At 35.3% G+C, this 19106-nt stretch overlaps 1 protein-coding gene across 1 annotated transcript; it reads left to right on the forward strand.

Annotated features, from left to right (window-relative positions):
* The first annotated feature begins 1750 nt into the window (after window positions 1-1750).
* Window positions 1751-17122, forward strand: slc44a1a (solute carrier family 44 member 1a). The gene is made up of 16 exons (XM_028453518.1): window positions 1751-2044; window positions 2248-2334; window positions 3952-4094; window positions 5423-5559; window positions 5654-5747; window positions 6980-7149; window positions 9206-9295; window positions 9463-9605; window positions 10791-10977; window positions 12132-12300; window positions 12413-12569; window positions 13189-13272; window positions 13358-13495; window positions 14925-15161; window positions 15321-15395; window positions 16752-17122. The coding sequence occupies exons 1-16, from the start codon at window positions 2021-2023 to the stop codon at window positions 16773-16775; spliced, it is 1959 nt and encodes a 652-aa protein (XP_028309319.1). The 5' UTR covers window positions 1751-2020; the 3' UTR covers window positions 16776-17122.
* Window positions 17123-19106: the final 1984 nt, after the last annotated feature.

Below are 19106 nucleotides of genomic sequence, written 5' to 3' on the forward strand. Positions count from 1 at the left end.
TCACACTAAAACTTCAAGTGAATATAATTCATATTTATTTCATTAGTTGATGGAAAAAAAATGGGTGGATTTAATGAAATTATGCAGCAGTTTATAGAGAGTATGCTGAATTTCACTGTGAAACAACACTAAAAGAAATGTAGCTGTGTGCTATGGTTCATATATTATTGTATTATCCTTAACATTTTTATTACTGAAACTATTCATACTGTTAAAAAAAACAACTAAAAAACTAAACTTAAAAAACTGCTAAGAATTTTTGCAATGGCTCAAATTCTTTACGATTTGGTTGAAAATGATTTATTAAGGTTTGATGCCGAACTAGAGCAGCAGTTTTTATTTCACGAGCCAAATTGTGTTAAATAAATATTGCAATTAAAAAGAAAATGTATTTTGCATAGCATAAATGACATTTTTTTGGTTTTATCTTCAGTAGTTCAAACAAAGGAAATTACTGACAAATATTGCTAGAAATGTGAAGAGACAATGTTGTGCTTCATGAACACACCCCTTCAAAATAAAACACTGGGGTGGGTTTTTTTTAGATTTATTTTTAACACAGGATGCCCGCAAACCACCTAAAAACAGGCTTATGACACACTTTAAGGTAATAATAATAATAATAATAATAACAATAATATTAATAATAATAATAATAATAATAATAATAGTTTTTTGTTTATTATTCAATTACAACAAATGCTTCAAACAAAAAAAATATTTCAAAAATTCAAAAATAAAACAAAATGTCACTTTTTTTTTTTTTTTTTTTTTTTTTAAACTATTTTCAGTTTTAAAAAGTGTTTGAAAGCAAATAAATATTTGACTCCCAAAAAATATTATTTTAACAATTTGGTTGATTTTTTTTTTTTTTTTTTTTTAATTGAAGCCCTATTCTTTTGTATTTGGGCCATATTCTGATTAAGAAATTTCTGTCTTAATTAATCAATCCCCCAAAAAAATTGCTTCAATCAAAAAAAAAAAAAGAAAAAAAAAATCAATTAAATGCTGAAATTATTTTTCAATCAAAAAAAAAAAAGGTATTTGAATGGAAAAGACTAAACACTGAAATTATTGCATTTGAACGCTTTTTCCTTTGATTGAAAAGTATTTTCACCATTTAAGTGTTGATTGAAAAAACGCTACACACGACAGTTCATTCACAGCTCCAGCAGGTGGCGCCAAATCACACACAGGTTCCATGTTCCATTGCTGCTGCGTTCATGGGGCTCGTACATTTTATCATCAGGTAGTTTTGCATACAGCAGTTATTATTCAGGACCCTGCGGCTGCTACAGATAAATACAGATGATAGATATAGTCAAAGCCTCTGCAGTGGGAAATACTGTTGTACCTGACACGTTTTTGTATTAAATTATATATCTTTAAATGTTTATTTTCCCTGAAACTTTGTGACAAATGTCTTGAATTTATAGGATTTTGTTAAAGAAGCTGCAGATTTGGTGTTTAGATTGTGAAAGGAATTTATTTTTTTTAAAGGACACAAAGTGGATTTTTGTAAAATATTACAAACAAATGTTAAATTGTACAAACATGTTTAAAAAAAAAAAGAAGTTGTAAGTTAGTGATGAAAGAGCATGACTTGGGAAAAATAAAGTAATTTTCTTCATTATCTTACTCTTTAATTAAAGTGAAAATGTATTTATTATATTTACAATTCCTGTTGTTTGCGCTGAATGAAGGGCTTTGCTTTAAAATGGGAATCGCTGACTGTCCCTGAACGCGTCACCAAGTGTTTGTGACCTCTTCCGCGTTTACCTGCCCCTACAAGAGTTTTACAAATGGGTGTTTACCGTTTAATTTTGAAACTGTGTGTTTTGTTCTGTCGTTCAGTGTGAATGCGTCTGAACACCGATAACTCGGAGTAGTTTTTAAGAGGAAAAAAAACCTGGTTAAAAGGAATGGGTGAGGGAATGATTCGCTAAAAATAGTCGTTAAAAAGTTTGAGGAGGTCGCACAGCTTTCACAGGGAGTTGTTGTTTTGAGTCTATTGTTAATAATGGGATGTTGCAGCAGCACAGAGGTAAGTGTTAGAATACACTAGAACAAGTACAGGGGGCTTTAATGAAGCAGGGAGAAGCCTTCATTTTAACCCTTTCTTATATTAGCAGCAGTGTTGGTTTGAGTGCTAGCAGCTACAGCTCAGCCTCAGCACACATAGAGCTCATCTGTATCTGTATCTATATCTATATATCTATTCTGATCTTATTGTCCATGTGTCCACAGAGCAAGCGAGACTGGAAGCCGCTGGAGGATCGCAGCTGCACCGACATCCCATGGCTCATAGTGTTCTCTCTGTTCTGTATCGGGATGGTAAGTCTAAAGTCTGTCATGTTTTCACTTAAAGTTCATGTCCGTAGTCTGAACATGTCTACAAAAATAAATATATAAATAAATTAAATACGGGTTTGTTAATGAAACGTGCACATTGCATGCTACAGTATGCACATCTGTACAGTAGTTAGTCACTTGTTGACAACTGTGCAGAGGCGTGGCAGACAATTCCCTTTACATAACTATTTACTTATTTATTTATTTTTTTTTTCTCGTAAAAATATTCAATGTTCAATCTAAATGTCAAATAATAAATCTAAGTGTTACATTTAAACATCAATGTTAAATTGGAATCTAAATGTTAATTGTATAGCATAAATTAAATGTTAAATCTAAATTTCACGGTGAAACTAAAGATTTTGCTAATGTGCAAGATTTAGCATTTAACATTTATATTTAACATTTTAAATTAAATGTAACATTTCGATTTATATTTAACATTTAGATTTATATTAAACATTTACATTTAACATTTAGATTTATATTTAATATTTAGATTTATATTAAACATTTAAATTTAACATTTATAATTAAATGTAACATTTAGATTTAACATTTGTAATTAAATGTAACATTTAGATTTAACATTGACATTATTATATTTTTACAAAAGAAAAAATATCACAAATTTCACAAATATTGCTCTGAATCTTGTCAAAGGAACATAAAAAAGTTCTCAACATTTTTTTTAAAAGTGGTTTGTTGCTAAATGCAAAAAGTTGCTGTTTATTTTGGCATGTGCAACTTTACAATCGACGCCCCCTGATGCAGAGGCGTGGCAGACAGTTCCCTTTACAAAGCTATTTTTATTTATTTATTTATTATTTTGTATTTTGTTTTCTCGTAAAAATGTCAATGTTAAATCTAAATGTTAAATAAGAAAATCTAAGTGTTACATTTAAATATTAATGTTAAATCAGAATTTAAATGTTAAATGTATATCTTAAATTAAATGTCAAATCTAAATGTCTCGGGTGAAACTAAATATTTTGCTAATTTGAAGCATTTAACATTTAGATTTAACATTTAAAATTTATATTTAACATTCAAACTCTTTCCACCACTTTTCCACCTTATGTCACATGTGTTTTTCATGCTGAGAAGTAGCAAAAACAGCAACTCCTGAAATGAGCATATATATTTTTTTTTAATCTAAATAATCTAAAATGTTTTTGTGGCTTCTGACATCACTATTAGCCTCGCCTCTCCTATAGAAAGAGAGGTATAGTGAGTATTGAGTAGCTAGTTAGCGTAGCATAGATTATTCTTTGGAGATTTTATAGTATAAACTGGGCGTGTCTTAACTTCTCCAGGAGCCCCGCCCATTGAAGCTTCAGCCTATGTTGGTAAAACATCAGGGTTTAGTAAAGCATTACTTTTAATCTCCTAATGTCTAAAAAAGAAATATTGAAAGGAATCAAAACAAAAATCAGGAAAGTCATGCTGGGATGCTTCTTTGTGGCACTGGACCTTTCTAAGGTTCCAGAAGTGTTCTTCAAGTTTGTCCATTCATTCCAGGTCCGACACATAGAGACTGAGTGAAAACTAATATTAGCTGTTTTTTTCTTTTTATTGTGTGATTTGTGTCTTTTTCAGTTGTGTATTTGTGGCTTCGCCATCGCCACGGGAGGCGCCTCCAGGATTGTTTTGGGATATGACAGTTATGGAAACACCTGCGGTCGGAATAACTCCAAGATCGAGGGAGTTCCTCTCAGTGGCGGCGACATGACGGAAAAGAAGTTAGTCTTATCTTAGCCTAAACGCCTGACTCTGGTACTTAATCACAAAGACATATTTCATTTTTACGTACTTATTTTTGATGGAAGCTTGTGTTTCAGTTTGTTTGTTTGTTTCAGTCTAAGAAAAAAATATACAAACATAAATCACAATGAATGTTTGAGCAGGATTAGTATTGCAACAACACATCATCAGTAGGGTAAAACTAACCTCTCTCACAATGGTGTAATATATTAGATTTTTTAGTTTTTTTTTAAATATTAAAAACAAGACTGAAACAGCAAAAGCAAAAATTATTATATGCCCAGCATAAATCATAACATTGAAATTACTTTTCTCAAATATTACACACAAGAAATGCAAACATAATGCAAAAAAAAAAATATGTGTATATATATATATATATACACAAGTAGGGCTGGGTAAAAAAAGAAAATTTAATCGATTTATCAAATTTGTATGTAAAAACAATTTTTGTTTTGCAAATTCGAGTTTTAAAAAAAAAAGTACATTTTTCTTCGTTTTTTTTTTTTTTTTCCTCCCTCATTGCTTTTTTTGGGCGTTCCATCCTTGTTAGTTACCATAGCGCGATGTGAGCCAGCCCCCTCTTTGTTTATTCACACTATGCTGAGATGCTAACGTAAGTGTTTATTTTATTTTTTATATATTAATGTTATATGTTATAAAATATGTAGTTCTCTGATTTTTTAATCAGAAAATTGAAGCTACTGTGAAGTAGCTGTTGCACTTTAGCTTCAACCTGGATTAAAGCTTGAAATTTACTTTTTATTTTGGGATTGTTCTATGCATTTTAGCCCTTGAGGACAATCATAGCAACTTTTTTTAGGCAAAGTCGCCCAGCCCTATACAACATTTAGCAAAGGACACAAACATATTTCTGCTGCTTCACATAACTCTCTAAAATATATTGTGACACTTTCATTTTGATCATAAATCATGTGTCACTCATTTTTATTTCTCTATCAACATTATTCCACAAACAGTTTTCATGAACTGTTTGTAGTTTGTGTGGTTGGTGTGACTTCAGCGTTCCATTTGCATGCAGCCTGCTGGCACATTGGGACCCAAACAATGGCTCATGCTTTATTCTTGGGCTGATTGTCCGTTGAGATTTTGAATAAAAGGCGTTGTGGCGACAAAGAAAGATCTGTTTGACGGCGCAGCAAATGTCACCGTCTTTTTAACGTCTACGCTCAGTGGTGCACAACAGTAACTGAACAGAGAACATCACCACGTTGACGTGGAGAGTTTGTCTTCACTTTATTCCAAACAGTGAAAACGTGTGTGTGTGTGTGTCCTTTCCTTTTAGGTACGTGTTCTTTCTCGACCCCTGCAACCTTGACCTCATTAACAGGAAGATTAAATCCATTGCTCTGTGCGTCTCCAAATGTCCAGCCACTGAGCTGCAGACCTACAACGATGTGAAACAGTTTGCTCTGAGTAACGGTGAGAAAGATGCACCAAACAATCGCTTCAGGCAGGAAGAAAGAGTTCTATCCTGTTAATGTAATCAAAGCTTTCCTTTCCCCCATGCTACCAGGCTCTTATCTCTGTTCCTATGACATTTCTGCTACAAGATATCCCAGTCATTCAGAGAGAGGCACAAAATGTCCAAAACTTCCCGTTCCACCAAGGTAACCGCAACTTTGTAAAGCAGTCAAAAAGTTTATTAGCATGTTTTTGTTTTCTGTGTGTGTGTTTGCTGTCACTAAGAGGGAAAAACATTAATGCAGTGATGGGCAACTTTTGTCATGATCAACATTAATGACAGCATTTTGAATAATGACCAATCTGAGCATTAACACAGGAAAGAACAAAGGGTTTGTCTTTGTTTTCGTTTTGTGTGGATTTTGTTGTTGGTTTGTAAGTTTTTAAGCATTTTGTGAAATGTTCTATCATTCAGGGAATTTTTGATGTTATTATGTGTGTTTTTTGAGTCATTGTGTGTTTTTTGTTCTCATTTTGTGCGTTTTTTCTGTCATTTTTGAATTGTTTTGTCTGTTCTTTTGTCGTTTAATGTAGTTTTGTTGACATTTTGTGACTCTCTGGAGTCATTTTGTATTTGCTTTGTTGTTTTGTGTCTCTGTTGTTATTTTGTGTGTTTTATGAGTCATTCTGTGCATTTGGAATCATTTGTCTGTTTGTTGTTGCTTTGTGACATTTGTGCATTCTGCTCTCTTTGTGTGGTTTGGGAGTCATTTTGTGTACAATGTTGAACCTAATATTCCTTCCAACGTTTTGAATTACATTTTTTGGCGCTGCACAAAATTAGACCGACGGCTGCATGTGGGCCCCCGTGCCTACTAAAATAAATCTGCATTATCATTTACAAGCCTTTTTTGTTTTGAATAATTGATTTATGATTTTTTTTGTTGTTGTTGTGCTTTGGCTGTACATTTGGTTGATTATTGTTGTTGTTATTATTATTACTATTGTATTCAGTGCCTAAACAATGATTCTTAATGCAATATATTACAAATGCAGGTGTTGAACCACTCTATTGCTGTTTACTAGCACAGTTTATGAGAGTGACTTAAGTCTTTAGTACTGATTCTACAAATGATGCCTTAATCTCATACTGTAGGCTATCTTTAGAAGCATTCTTATGTATTTTAGCTTTATAAAAATTTTAGAAACCAATTCATTTAATTGGTTTTTCATTTAATTTCAATTTTTTGTAATTACCAGAGGTGCGGGTTGATCCCGTATTATAGCTGTGCATAAGTCAGTGCAAGCTTACACTTGCTTTTAAAAGGAAAATAAACCGTGTATGAAAACTAAGCATGCCAAACAGTTGAATAAATGAATGTATTGAAAATGTCCAACCTGTGTTTCATTTTAGTTTATTTTTATTTGATATCCACAGTAAGGCTGTCCTATTCCTTCACCGCTGCCTCCCTGTGGACATCGGCTGCTACGCAGAGTTTGCCCAAGCGTTCATTACGTTCATCAGTGACAACACGATGCTGCGGCGCGTCGTCGCTGGAGTGATGGCGAGCAAGGAGATCATCATGGGCCTGTGTGTGCTAGCTTTAGGTAAAACACTGAGTCAACACGGGCTCATACTTTTACCCACCTCTCATTCTACCATCTACAGCAGACAGGGGTAACTGGGGGCTCGGGCACAAAGTGACTCCAAAACACAGAAAAATACAGAAAAATACACTGGACAACAAAATACATAAAACAACAGCGATATGCACAAAATTAAAACAAAAATACACAAAATGACAGAAAAATACATTGGACAACAAATTACAGAAAACGACATAGACAAAATAAGGTCTGTCACTCTAACACGTTAATTGCGATGAATAAATTACAGAAAAGAATAACGCGGGAAAAAAATGCCATTAATCGCTTCTGTATTTTAGAACACCAAATACCGCAGAACCCTTCTCATTTCAAGAGTTCCTGGTATACCCATAATACTGATGCACAGTCTGCAGTACAAGACGGGAGACTACCGAGCTTCTCAACTTTGCTTGTTTTAATTTTGGCTTATGAAAACACCGGATGGAAGACTAAAGCCTAGTTGTGTGCAAATTGTGCTAAACAAAGTTTGCCTTATCACTGGAGCTTTGCAGCCCACGCTACCACCTGAATGCTAAACATGTAGCAGCTAGCACGGACACTCGGACAGTGCTAACTGCTACATGCTGCGAGCGCGCCGTGTTGCCAAATGAACAAACTCACTGGATAAATATTATTATCTGAAGGAGAGAAAAAGCAACAAGTTTGGTGTAAGAAAAGTGTTCTTACTGTTTATGATGTGCTAACTTATAGCACTACATATGATGTTTCATTTAATTTGTATTTTCAGTACACATCAATATGACAGGTAGCCCTTGGGACTAGTCTCACATACAGAGGAATGTAAATGTCTATGCTTGCTTCTGTTCAAGTCTGTTAAAAACAAACAATAAATGACTCTATGAAGCCACTTTGTTATACATCAATGTTTTGATTTGCCACAATTATGTAATTTAAATGAAAATACCTGAAATTTCTCAGCAATTTTTAGGTGCGATTGAAAAGAAGTTAATTAGATAAATTAAATACAGTGCTTGATTAATTAATCGCACAGTTTTTTTAATCTCTTGAAAGCACTGCATACAATGTCAACCAAATACCTAAAACAACTATGATATACACACAATGTCAAGAAAATGACAGTAAAACACACAAAATGACAATGAAAATACACAAAATGACACCAAAAAACACACAAAACTGCGACAAAAACAGATGAAACCCTTTGTTAATGCTCAGATTGGTCACTAATCTAAATGCTGACCTGAATGTTCATAATGTGGCCCTTGGATCAGACACTCACATATTTGTGGCCGGCGCTGTGACAAAAGTTGGCCATTTCTGATCCACAGTATGTGTCTGCAGTGAAATGTTCATTGACCATTTAGAAAAAGCAGGGAAACATCAGGAACAAGTTGTGTTTATGTTGCATTACTAAGACACCGTCTAAGGTTAAAATATTACCGTGAATATTATTAATAAATTAGTGGCTGCCTTATGATTAATTCTATTGATATTTGATTCTGACACTTTCAGTTTCCCATTCTCCCTCTGCTTAGCTCTAATTACTCATGAGGATTCCTTTGGAAGGAAGTCAGCAGAAAGGGAAGAAGCTATTTTAGTTTTATAAACAGGAAATGTCTGAACATTCACATCCACTGTGTCACTCAAGTTTGACCCACAGGCGCTAATTTAAGATGTGCCCCGCCTCCTCCCAGGGGTCCAGGGGATGAAACTGCACGTGATCCTGTTTCTGTTTTAGGCATCTTTCATCTCTGTTATTTGCTGTGACTGGTCTGTGTTGTTAATGGAAGGATTTAATGTTAGAAATGAGGAGAGATTTTGTTTTAATGTTGTTATTAATGAGTGGATTTCACTCTTGTGCTGCACTCAGATAGGCTCCTGCATCCCTGATAAGTGGAAATAGAAAAAAAATATGTGTTGTCCCCTGTGAAAGTTTATTGCCGTCACCATAGAAACCAACTTGTGCTGCCTGAGTTGACCTCTCACAGTGTTTAATGCACTCATGCCCAGAGGTGTGTGTTTTTCTCTGTTGCAGTGCTCTCTTTGATCATGATGGTTGTGGTACGCTACATTAGCAAAGTGCTCGTGTGGATTCTCACAGTGCTGGTGATCATCGGCTCAATAGGTAATCTGTTGTTTTTATAATAACTCTACAATGAGGGCAAACAGTCCTGTATTTATTTTTAGTGTCTCATCTCTGACAAACCTGATTTTAAAGAGCGTGCTTATGGCACTATTGAAAGAAAGAGACGTAAATGTGTTTACGTTCATCTTTGCTATGATGGTGTGCAGGTGGGTGTGCCGTCCTGTGGTGGCTCTATGCAGACCATAGAAAAGCCCTCAGCACCAACACCACCACGGTGTTTGGGAAGGAAGTGGCATCGGACAATGTGAAGGCACTGCTAATCTCTGCCATCTGTGCAACCATTTTCACGGTACTGTGTGTGTGTGTGTGTGTTATTGTAATATTGTAATTGATAATTCATTTAATTAGGCAATGACAATAATAATTATAATTGAAAAAAATCTGTTGCTGTTGTAAGTATGATTGAATTGTAATTTAGTTCAGATAACTGACTTTGTAATTATAATTGGCGTAGACATTATTTAAAAACTGTCGTTTACAACTTAATTAAACACAAAACTGGTGAACCATGGTAGAGTTCTATGGCTTACACGTAGGTAATAATTAAATGATTAAAATACGTTTCATATCAAGTTTTCTCACTTCTCTTGAGGATCATTTTACCGTTTATTTAAAAATTGGGTTACATGTTGCTTGAAGTTTTATACATAAGGCTGACATTACTTGTCATTAGCTTGAATAAGGTGTCATAAAGGCTGTCATTAAGTGTTGTTCGTTACCCTAATCCTAACCTTTGAGGGTTAGGTTCCTTTTAACCCTAATCCTTAACTCCTAACCCTACCTAACCCCACTAGATCCCTCCTCCTAACCCGAAAAATGCCAACATAGCTCCAAAGGTGTCATAATTTAGTGAACAACACTTAATGACAGCCTTCATGACACCTTATTCATGATAATGACAGATAGTGACAGAGTAATGTCAGCCTTGAGCATAAAACGTCAAATAAAGTGTTACCAATCATTTAACTCTAGGGGTACAGACAGAAAAAAGGCTCAGACCCCCTCACCAAACACCTTAATACCAATATTTACCTGGATAATGAAGCCTAACAATGTAACCAAGACATGAAAAACTAATTGGATGATGGATAATATATTTGAGTGTATTTTACAACCGATTTAGGACATGTGTTAAAACTGACCCATTGTCATAAGGGATGCTAACAGAAATCTAACACGGTACATTTTATGAGGTTATTTATTCCAGGCTTGGTAGTTGTGATTAATTGAATTTCAACTTTAGTAATCAAAAGCGCAATTGTAATTGACTTTCAGGGGAAATATAATAATTGTAATTGGAAACAATGCCTGTCACGTGTCAAGTAATCAGAATTAAGTTGTACTTTATTGAACATGGATGATTGAAGATTGTAATTGAAAAATGTAATTGACCCCAACCCTGGTGCTGTACTGATGCTAAAAGTCTTAGTCTGATTATTTATGAGCTGCTTGATTGCATTGGTCCCTGTTGCAGGTGGTGCTACTGCTGGTCATGTTCATTCTGAGGAAGCGCGTGGCTCTGACCATCTCTCTATTCCACGTGGCGGGAAAAGTCTTCATCCACCTTCCTCTACTGGTCCTCCAGCCTTTCTGGACCTTCCTTTGCCTCATGCTGTTCTGGGTGTACTGGATCGCCGTGCTGCTCTTCCTGGGTACCTCAGGTTAGTTGAAGGCCTGCTGAGACTCCCAGGATGGTTTGTTTGTCTGTCTGTGCTGAATATTTCATGTCTCACTGACGTAAATGCCAAACAAGCAAAGGGTTTTGTTTAGTTTCTTGTTTTTGTGGCATGACTAAACTCCCACTTGGGAATCTCATGCCAGGCTCGTGATGCAGCCAGACAACAGTTTCACTCTTCATGCTCACTTCTCTTTTAAACTGGTTTGTGTTGGAGCATTTAGTCAAACCAGGAAGCACAGTTTGTTCTGTTTGCAAATATCAAGCATTTTATCAAGTTAATCAAGTATTTGTTTTGCTGATAATATTCAGGTTAACAAAAAAACACCCAATAGTGAAACCAGTAACATTTCTATAGATTTACTGAAATTAGGAGTCTGTAGAGGAGCTGAAATTCTTAATACAAGAAGAAGGTTTATTGTCTAATACAGACAGGGGCAACTGGTGACCCTGGGGCAACTCAATGCTGTGATCAAAAATACATACAGAGGCATAGAAATACCCAAAATGACAACAAAAACATGCAAAATGACAAAATAAATATAAAAAATTGACGTAAAAATACACAAATTGACAATTAAAGTAGCCAAAAAACCTCACAGAATTACAACAAAATACACAAAGGAATACAACTCAGAATTACAACAAAAATACATAAAATTACAACAAAAATACACAAAAAGAGTGAAAATACACAGAATGACAACAATAACACATAGAATGAGGAAAAAATACACAAGAGAAAGAAATATGCAAAATGTATTTGAAAACACAGAAAATGGCAAAAACAAAACATAAAATAGCCAAAATTACTACCACAATAACTAAAGCAACAACAAAAATACATAAAAGGGATAAAAAATACATAAAAAAACATAAAAGTAGAATTAACAAAAAAATACACAAAATAAACACAGAAAAACGTAGTTTGTTTGCTATATTACTGCTCCGATTGGTCATTATTCTATTCCTTCATTAGAATTAAAGTTATCCATCTCTGGTCTAATATATACATTGCAGTCAGTGGTGTCTTTAAATGTGTCCATGTGTGATGATCTGTCTGTGATGGACTGATTTGAAAGTGAGGCTAAGATTGGATGATTAATGATTCCTAATGACTCTGAGAGTTGTCCTTCCCAGGGACGGCAGTAAAGAATAACTCCACAGGTGTGGTGGAATATGAAATGAAGGGGCCTCTTCAGTACATGGTGTGGTATCACGCTGTGGGCCTCATCTGGATCAGTGAGTTCATTCTGGCCTTCCAGCAGATGACCATCGCTGGAGGTGTGGTCACTTACTATTTTACCAGGTAGGAAATATGGAACACATGAACTTTATTAAACTTATCATGAAACCAGAAAACACTAGCAGGCAGATGTATACATCAAATCAATCATTTCAAACATGTCTGTTGTTCTCAGGAATAAGTCTCAGTTGCCGGCGACGCCTCTTCTGTCCTCCATGATTAGGACAGTACGTTACCACCTGGGTTCTCTGGCCAAAGGTTCCCTCATTATCACGATTGTTAAGATTCCTCGTCTGATCCTGACGTACATCCACACTCAGCTGAAAGGAAAGGTGAGCCTAACAAAGCTTTAGGAGAGGATTGATGCTACTTTTTGTGCAGATTAAAGCCCCATTCACACGGGATAAGTATTATCTGGAGACCCCATGTAATAAATAAATGACCCCCCAACGTCTGCTTTTTATGTGGCGCAATCGCACGGGATAACCGAAGCCTGAGACTTTTACGGGTCGATAAGGTTTTGCTGACCCGGGTTTTCTAAACACTCCAATGCAGCCCCCATTCTTTGCCAAAAGTAAATAAACATGTGACCCGGAAACAAAACAGCGCGTAATCACGCATCACATCCCACCCATTTCTGTCCAAATCACAGAGACGCCTATTCGCATTGGATTAGTATTATCACAGGACCTTGGAGTTCAGCCATATATAGTAGGTCATTTGTGTGGGAGTTTTTACTTTACAAATTACTGACATGGCCGATTCACACAGGATTAACATCACAGACATTCTCTGCAATTATCATAAATCACATGTGGTCCCTAGGTAAAACTATTCCTGTGCGAATAGGGCTTATGAAACAGTTCCATCATTAGTGGACGGAGTACCAGCTAATTCTGCTAATTATTAGAAAGTAATAATAATGTTGTTGTATCTGTGTGTTACCTGTAGGAGAACGCATGTGCCCGCTGCATGCTGAAAGCCTGCATCTGCTGCCTGTGGTGCCTGGAGAAGTGTTTGGCTTATTTAAACCAAGTAAGTAAAACCAGACTAGTGATGTGAACGCACAGATACAAAGATCTAGAACCAGTTCCACTTTTTTTTTCTTCTTTTTTTTTAGAATGCTTACACTGCAACAGCCATCAACAGCACCAGTTTCTGCACCTCGGCTCGCGACGCCTTCCTCATCCTAGTGGAAAACGCGCTGCGAGTGGCCGCCATCAACACTGTGGGCGACTTTGTGCTGTTCCTAGCAAAGGTATTTTAATCACTTTTATATTTTTAAATTACAATTACGTCTTTTAATTATCCATGTTCAATTACAACTCGTTTACATTTAAGGTGACCAACATTTTTTTTCCACTTACAATTACATTTTCCTTTTTTTTTTTCCCTGAAAGTAAATTACAATTACGTTCTGAATTACAAAAGTTAAATCACAGTTACTGAGCCTTTAATAAAGGCTCAGTAACTGAGCCTTTATTAGTGTATTTTACAATTCAGCTGTAAAATACACTAAAAAATGTGATCTATCATCCAATTTGTTTTTCATCTATTGGTTACCTTGTGAGGCTTTATTATCTACGAAAATATTGGTATTGATATTTTTGGTGTTTTTTTTGTCTGTCAGTATACACCTCGAAAATAGTAAAATTATCCTCGAGAAGTGACAGGTAGTGGGAAAACTTGATATGAAACATATTTTAATAATTGTTAACTATGTATGTGTAAGCTATAGAACTGGAACACAGGTTTATGTTTAGTTAAATTGTAAATGACAGTTTTTATAGAACTTCCATGTCAATTACAATTACAAAGTCAATTATCTGAACTCAATTACACTTCAATTACCATAATAACAGCAACAGATTATTTTAAATTACAATTATAACTAGAATATTTGCATTTCCTGAAGAAAATGCAAGTGCTGATGCTGACCTGCATCACACTGCATTAGCTTAGTATGAACTAGCATTAGCATATGTTAACATTAGCTATCATTAGCAGTAGTTAGCATTGGCATATATTAGCATTAGCTATCATTGGTATTTGTTAGCATTATTATATATTAGCATTAGCTATCATTGGTTATATTGGTTAGCATTAGCACTAGCATTAACTAGCATTAGCATGAACATTTGCTCGCATTAGCTTTGGCTATCATTAGCATTAGCACTAACCTAGCATTAACCTAGCATTCATTCTAATCTAGCAATAGCCTTAACCTAGCAATAGCATTAACCGAGCATTAGCACTAACTTAACATTAGCCAAGCAATAGCATTAACCTAGCATTCATTCTAATCTAGCAATAGCCTTAACCTAGCAATAGCATTAACCTAGCATTAGCACTAACTTAACATTAGCCAAGCAATAGCATTAACCTAGCATTAGCATTTGCCATGCAATAGCATTACCCATGCAATATCATTAACCAAGCATTAGCACTAACTTAGCATTAGCCAAGCAATAGCATTAACCCAGCATTAGCTAAGCATTAATTTGCGTCCATGCCTCCTGCATCCTCACCAATTATAATTGCGTCATAATTGTAATTAATTATAAATTACACAATTACAATAATAATTGAGCCCAACCTTGACTGATTCACTAAATCATTTCCATAGCCTCCAAGTGATTTTCGGGCTTTAAAGACTTTCCAATGAACTGTGTACTTCCTGTTTTCAGATCCTCGTTGTCTCCTGCACAGCGTTTGCTGGCATCCTGGCTCTGAACTACCAGAGAGAGTACACGGTGTGGGTGCTGCCGCTGATCATCGTCTGTGTGTTCGCCTTCCTCGTGGCTCACTGCTTCCTGTCCGTGTTTGAAAACGTGGTGGACGTACTTTTCCTCTGCTTTGCTGTGGACACAAAGTACAATGACGGCAGCCCAGGGCACGAGTACTACATGGACAAATCTTTGATGGTGAGAAATTGGTTCTGGAAATAGGTTTTTTTTGGTATATTTTGTTGATTTCCAACATTTTCAGGCTCCCCAATCCATTCCAACGTCACTCAGTATGTCAACCTTGATGTAAATTAATGAGGCATTAGTAAAGTTTCTGTGGCCTGTTTACCTTTTCAGGAATTTGTTGAGGACAGTAAGAAAATGGGTCGTTACAAACCAGAGAAAGGAGACCGACGGGAGATGAAACCCATGGTGAGTCAGAAATTCCCCCACAATGCATGTCAACCAGTGTTGTTTTTTGTCAATGATGACAAAATTATTTTGTTGACGCCCCTTTTTTTCATGACTGTAATGAGACGGTGACTAGCTAAACGTGATGTTGTTGACATGATGAGACTGGATGAAAATGTCAGTGAGTGACCTCTCAGACGTTCAAAATGCACGACATTTCCACCTATTGTGGGGACTTTTGGTACAACCTGTAAACCTTCATGACACTTTGAAACATTTATTGACCTAAATTAATACTTAAAGCCACACTGCAGACTTTTTGCCCTAAAGACTTGATCCATATGAGTTATTTTAAATGATTCCTCAGCCAAATATACAGAGCTTCACAGTATCAATGCTCCGAGCAGATCTTCCCTCTTAAAATAACAACCATGTAAGTTTGGAGGAGACGGACCGTCTTTGGCCAGGTCATGTGACCTGGAGAATGCCTGGAGAACATTTCACTTTACTGCAGTCACGTGACCACAGGCTCTGATATACTCATTTAAGCTAAGGTTTTGCTACTATTTTTCTGCCTGTTTGACTCCTTGTCATAGGCGAGGCAAGCAAAATGTTTAAAACTGCTTCTGAGGAGGTTAAAAGGACGCAGCCGAGACCCGGCCCCCTCCACCAACCCGCCTTCCGCCCCGCGCACGCCGGGTCGCCAGTCCCCCGTCCGCCCCGACCGCCGTGCCGACCCTTGGCGAAGGGAGCCAATGGCGGCAGCGAGGCGAGGGAGTAGGGTGGAGCGCCGGGCCTACGGTGGTAGCGGGGGCGGCTGCCCCTTTAGCCGTGGTGCTAGCCCAGCCCCACTTCGCACCCTAGCCTGACTGACCCAGCCCTTAGAGCCAATCCTTATCCCAAAGTGAGGTCAACTACTGTCTGCATACACAATCTAAAGACAAGGGAGGCTGGCCCGACTGACTGTTAGTTGATCTTTGCGACAGTGCTGCGGCGCTTGTGATCACTCGGGGCGCTTGACGTGAAAGTTACAGGTCTAGCGCCCCTAGTGGTCAAAAGTTAGTGTTCCTTTGAAAAAAATAATAATAATGATTAAAAAAAAAAAACTAAAATTGGACTAAAACCTTTTTGAGTTTTTGTCGACTAAAACTATCACATTTTGAAATGACTAAAACAAATAAGCATTTTTGTCCCTAACATTAAGACTAAAAAGTCTGCCAAAAACAACACTGATGTCAACTAAGGTAAGCTTAAAAAAAGCAGGAATCTTTGGTGATATTCCAGTTTTTATCAGTTTAGTGACCCCAGCAGGAACATTGTGGGATTTTTTATTTGTTCTATTTGTTCATGATGAACATTTTCTTGTTGGTATTCCAGGCAGGAGGAGGGACAGCAGCTTGACCAAAACCTCCATCCTAACCTTCCAGATCCTTCTTCGCCACTACAACGATGCAAGATAAACTGCACACTTTGTGTTAAAGACTTGTTTGGTTTTATGTTGTAAAAGATTTTTGTGAGATGTGAATTTTAGATTTATCTCATTAATATTTTGCCATCACCTTTTTGTTTTTGTTTTTTTTTTGTGTGTGTTTTTTTTCAATAACTTAATAACTGTTTAAAAGGCGCATTTTGGGTTTACGCACACTGGAATGGGTCAATGTGTATTTGGAATATATAGCAAATGTTTTTTTGTTTTTTTAAAGAGTGTTGATATCGTGTTTTACTAAATAAATTTTGTACTTAAACGATTAGTAGTTTTCTCAAATTGATACTGAAGCATCGGTCCAGTCTGTGCACCCACATGTGAATAATATTAACATTTATTATCACTCGTTTTCTTATTCAAAACAATCTTTACAACCAAATACGTTTGCTACCCTTACATATTATAAAAAAAATAATAATTCTAATCATCTTTAACTTGTCAAACAATGTTGAATGACTTCATGTACCACTGAGTAATGGGAAAATAGGATAAAAACATTGAAATATGTCATTCATAAGCATGTTGTTCAACCTTTGACCACCAGGAGGCAGAAACTCCTAGGAAATACTGTAATTCCAACTCTCAGCACTGTCAATTGGGATTAAATCATAATCCCTCAATTTAAATAGAATAAAACACTCATAAAATTAAAGCTATTAGCTTTTAACAAACATTGTAAATTATTTTATACCTTTAATAAATCCTTCATTAATAGTTAGAAAATTATTAAAACTCATTTATGTGTTATTTGATGAGATATTGTCATAGTTATTCTTTTAAATGTTTGTTTAACTTTATGTTTTTATATTTTACTGATGTATTGATCTGGAGCGAATGTATTTGTCCATTTTTTCCTCATCAATGATAAGATTACATTTCCCATAATGCTTGTGGTGAGGACTTGGTGTGATAACTTTTTTCTAAACTAGACCTATCTACAATTACATTTCTACATTGCACTCCTATAAACATGCCCTCTTGGGGCTGTCCTGGGTTTATTGATGTATTGATCACTGGCTCATCTCATCCAATCCTGTGCTGAATTGCCGAGAATCAGACCACAAAGCAGTCACAGGGTATTGATGGGAAAGCTCACTGCTGTCCACCTCCATAAAAGTCAGCAAAGCAGAGTAAAAGCAGCTCTATAGCTGCTGGTGAGTCACACTCAACTGATTGTTTGAGTGATTATTACAGCATCAACTAGGATTGTTCCTGGAAGCTCTGTCACTGCTTCACTAAAAAGGGTTGAAAGCTTTTTCAATCACAGGCTTATATATATATATATGTATTTTTTTTTCAAATTACCATTAAGATTTTTTATTTAAAAGAACAGTTTATAGTAATTATGAAACATATTTTCATAATATTCTGACTTTCATTCCAAAACATCATTGAATTGATATATGAGATTGATTTAGTTCAATTAAATCATAACAGTGAATATATGGAGGTAGATTTGTGTCTTTATTATTTAATTAAAAATAAAAAAAACATTTTCAATCAAATAAAAAAATAAATATATTTGTTTTTGCATTTGAACACTTTTTTTTTTTTCTTTGAAATTATTTATTTTTGATTGAGAAGGTTGTTGTTTTTTAAATATATGAATAGCATCAATTTCTTGTTTACTTCAGGGTTTTTCAACCACTGGGTCGGGGCACACTTGTGTGCAATGAGAGATCGTCAGGTGGGCCGTGAGAAATTATATTCAAGATTTTTGAAAACTAACACTCAACATTTAACACAGAACAAATGTGAACTATTATTATTATGTACTATACATGTATTTACTACTACTACTGATTATATAGTTACTGCATATATAATGTTTAAAAAAATACATTATATAAAACGAAACAATATTAAACATAGTAAAGTTGAATTGCAGTTCTAATCATAATTTATGTTTAAATGTTTATTTTATATTTGTGTTCAAGACACTTTGACAGGAATGACTGCATATTGTTAATTACACTTTATTTGAAAAAATAAAAATAAAACATCATAATATTGTTTATTTGATTCCTATTAAAAACAATAATGAGAATGACGACAGATTGTTAACTGCACTTCTTATTAGAAAGAAGAAATATGAAAGATCATAAAAAAAAAAATGTGTGTTTATTTGATTCCTATTCAAGATACTTTGATAAGAATGATGGTATATTGTTAATATATGCTATAAAGTTTAATTTTTTAAATATTTTCTGTTAATGGTGTGCCTTCGGATTTTTATTTCCAGTGAA

The sequence above is a fragment of the Gouania willdenowi genome, chromosome 1 (assembly GCF_900634775.1).
Source record: "Gouania willdenowi chromosome 1, fGouWil2.1, whole genome shotgun sequence".
Taxonomy (NCBI): domain Eukaryota; kingdom Metazoa; phylum Chordata; class Actinopteri; order Blenniiformes; family Gobiesocidae; genus Gouania; species Gouania willdenowi.

What these genes read in the sequence shown, in the direction of transcription:
- slc44a1a (XM_028453518.1), top strand. Translation starts at nt 2,021, where the DNA reads ATGGGATGTTGCAGCAGCACAGAG. An exon ending in CCTGTGTGTGCTAGCTTTAG is followed by an intron (nt 7,150 to 9,205) that starts GTAAAACACTGA and finishes TCTCTGTTGCAG; the next exon opens with TGCTCTCTTTGATCATGATG. An exon ending in GCTCTTCCTGGGTACCTCAG is followed by an intron (nt 10,978 to 12,131) that starts GTTAGTTGAAGG and finishes TGTCCTTCCCAG; the next exon opens with GGACGGCAGTAAAGAATAAC.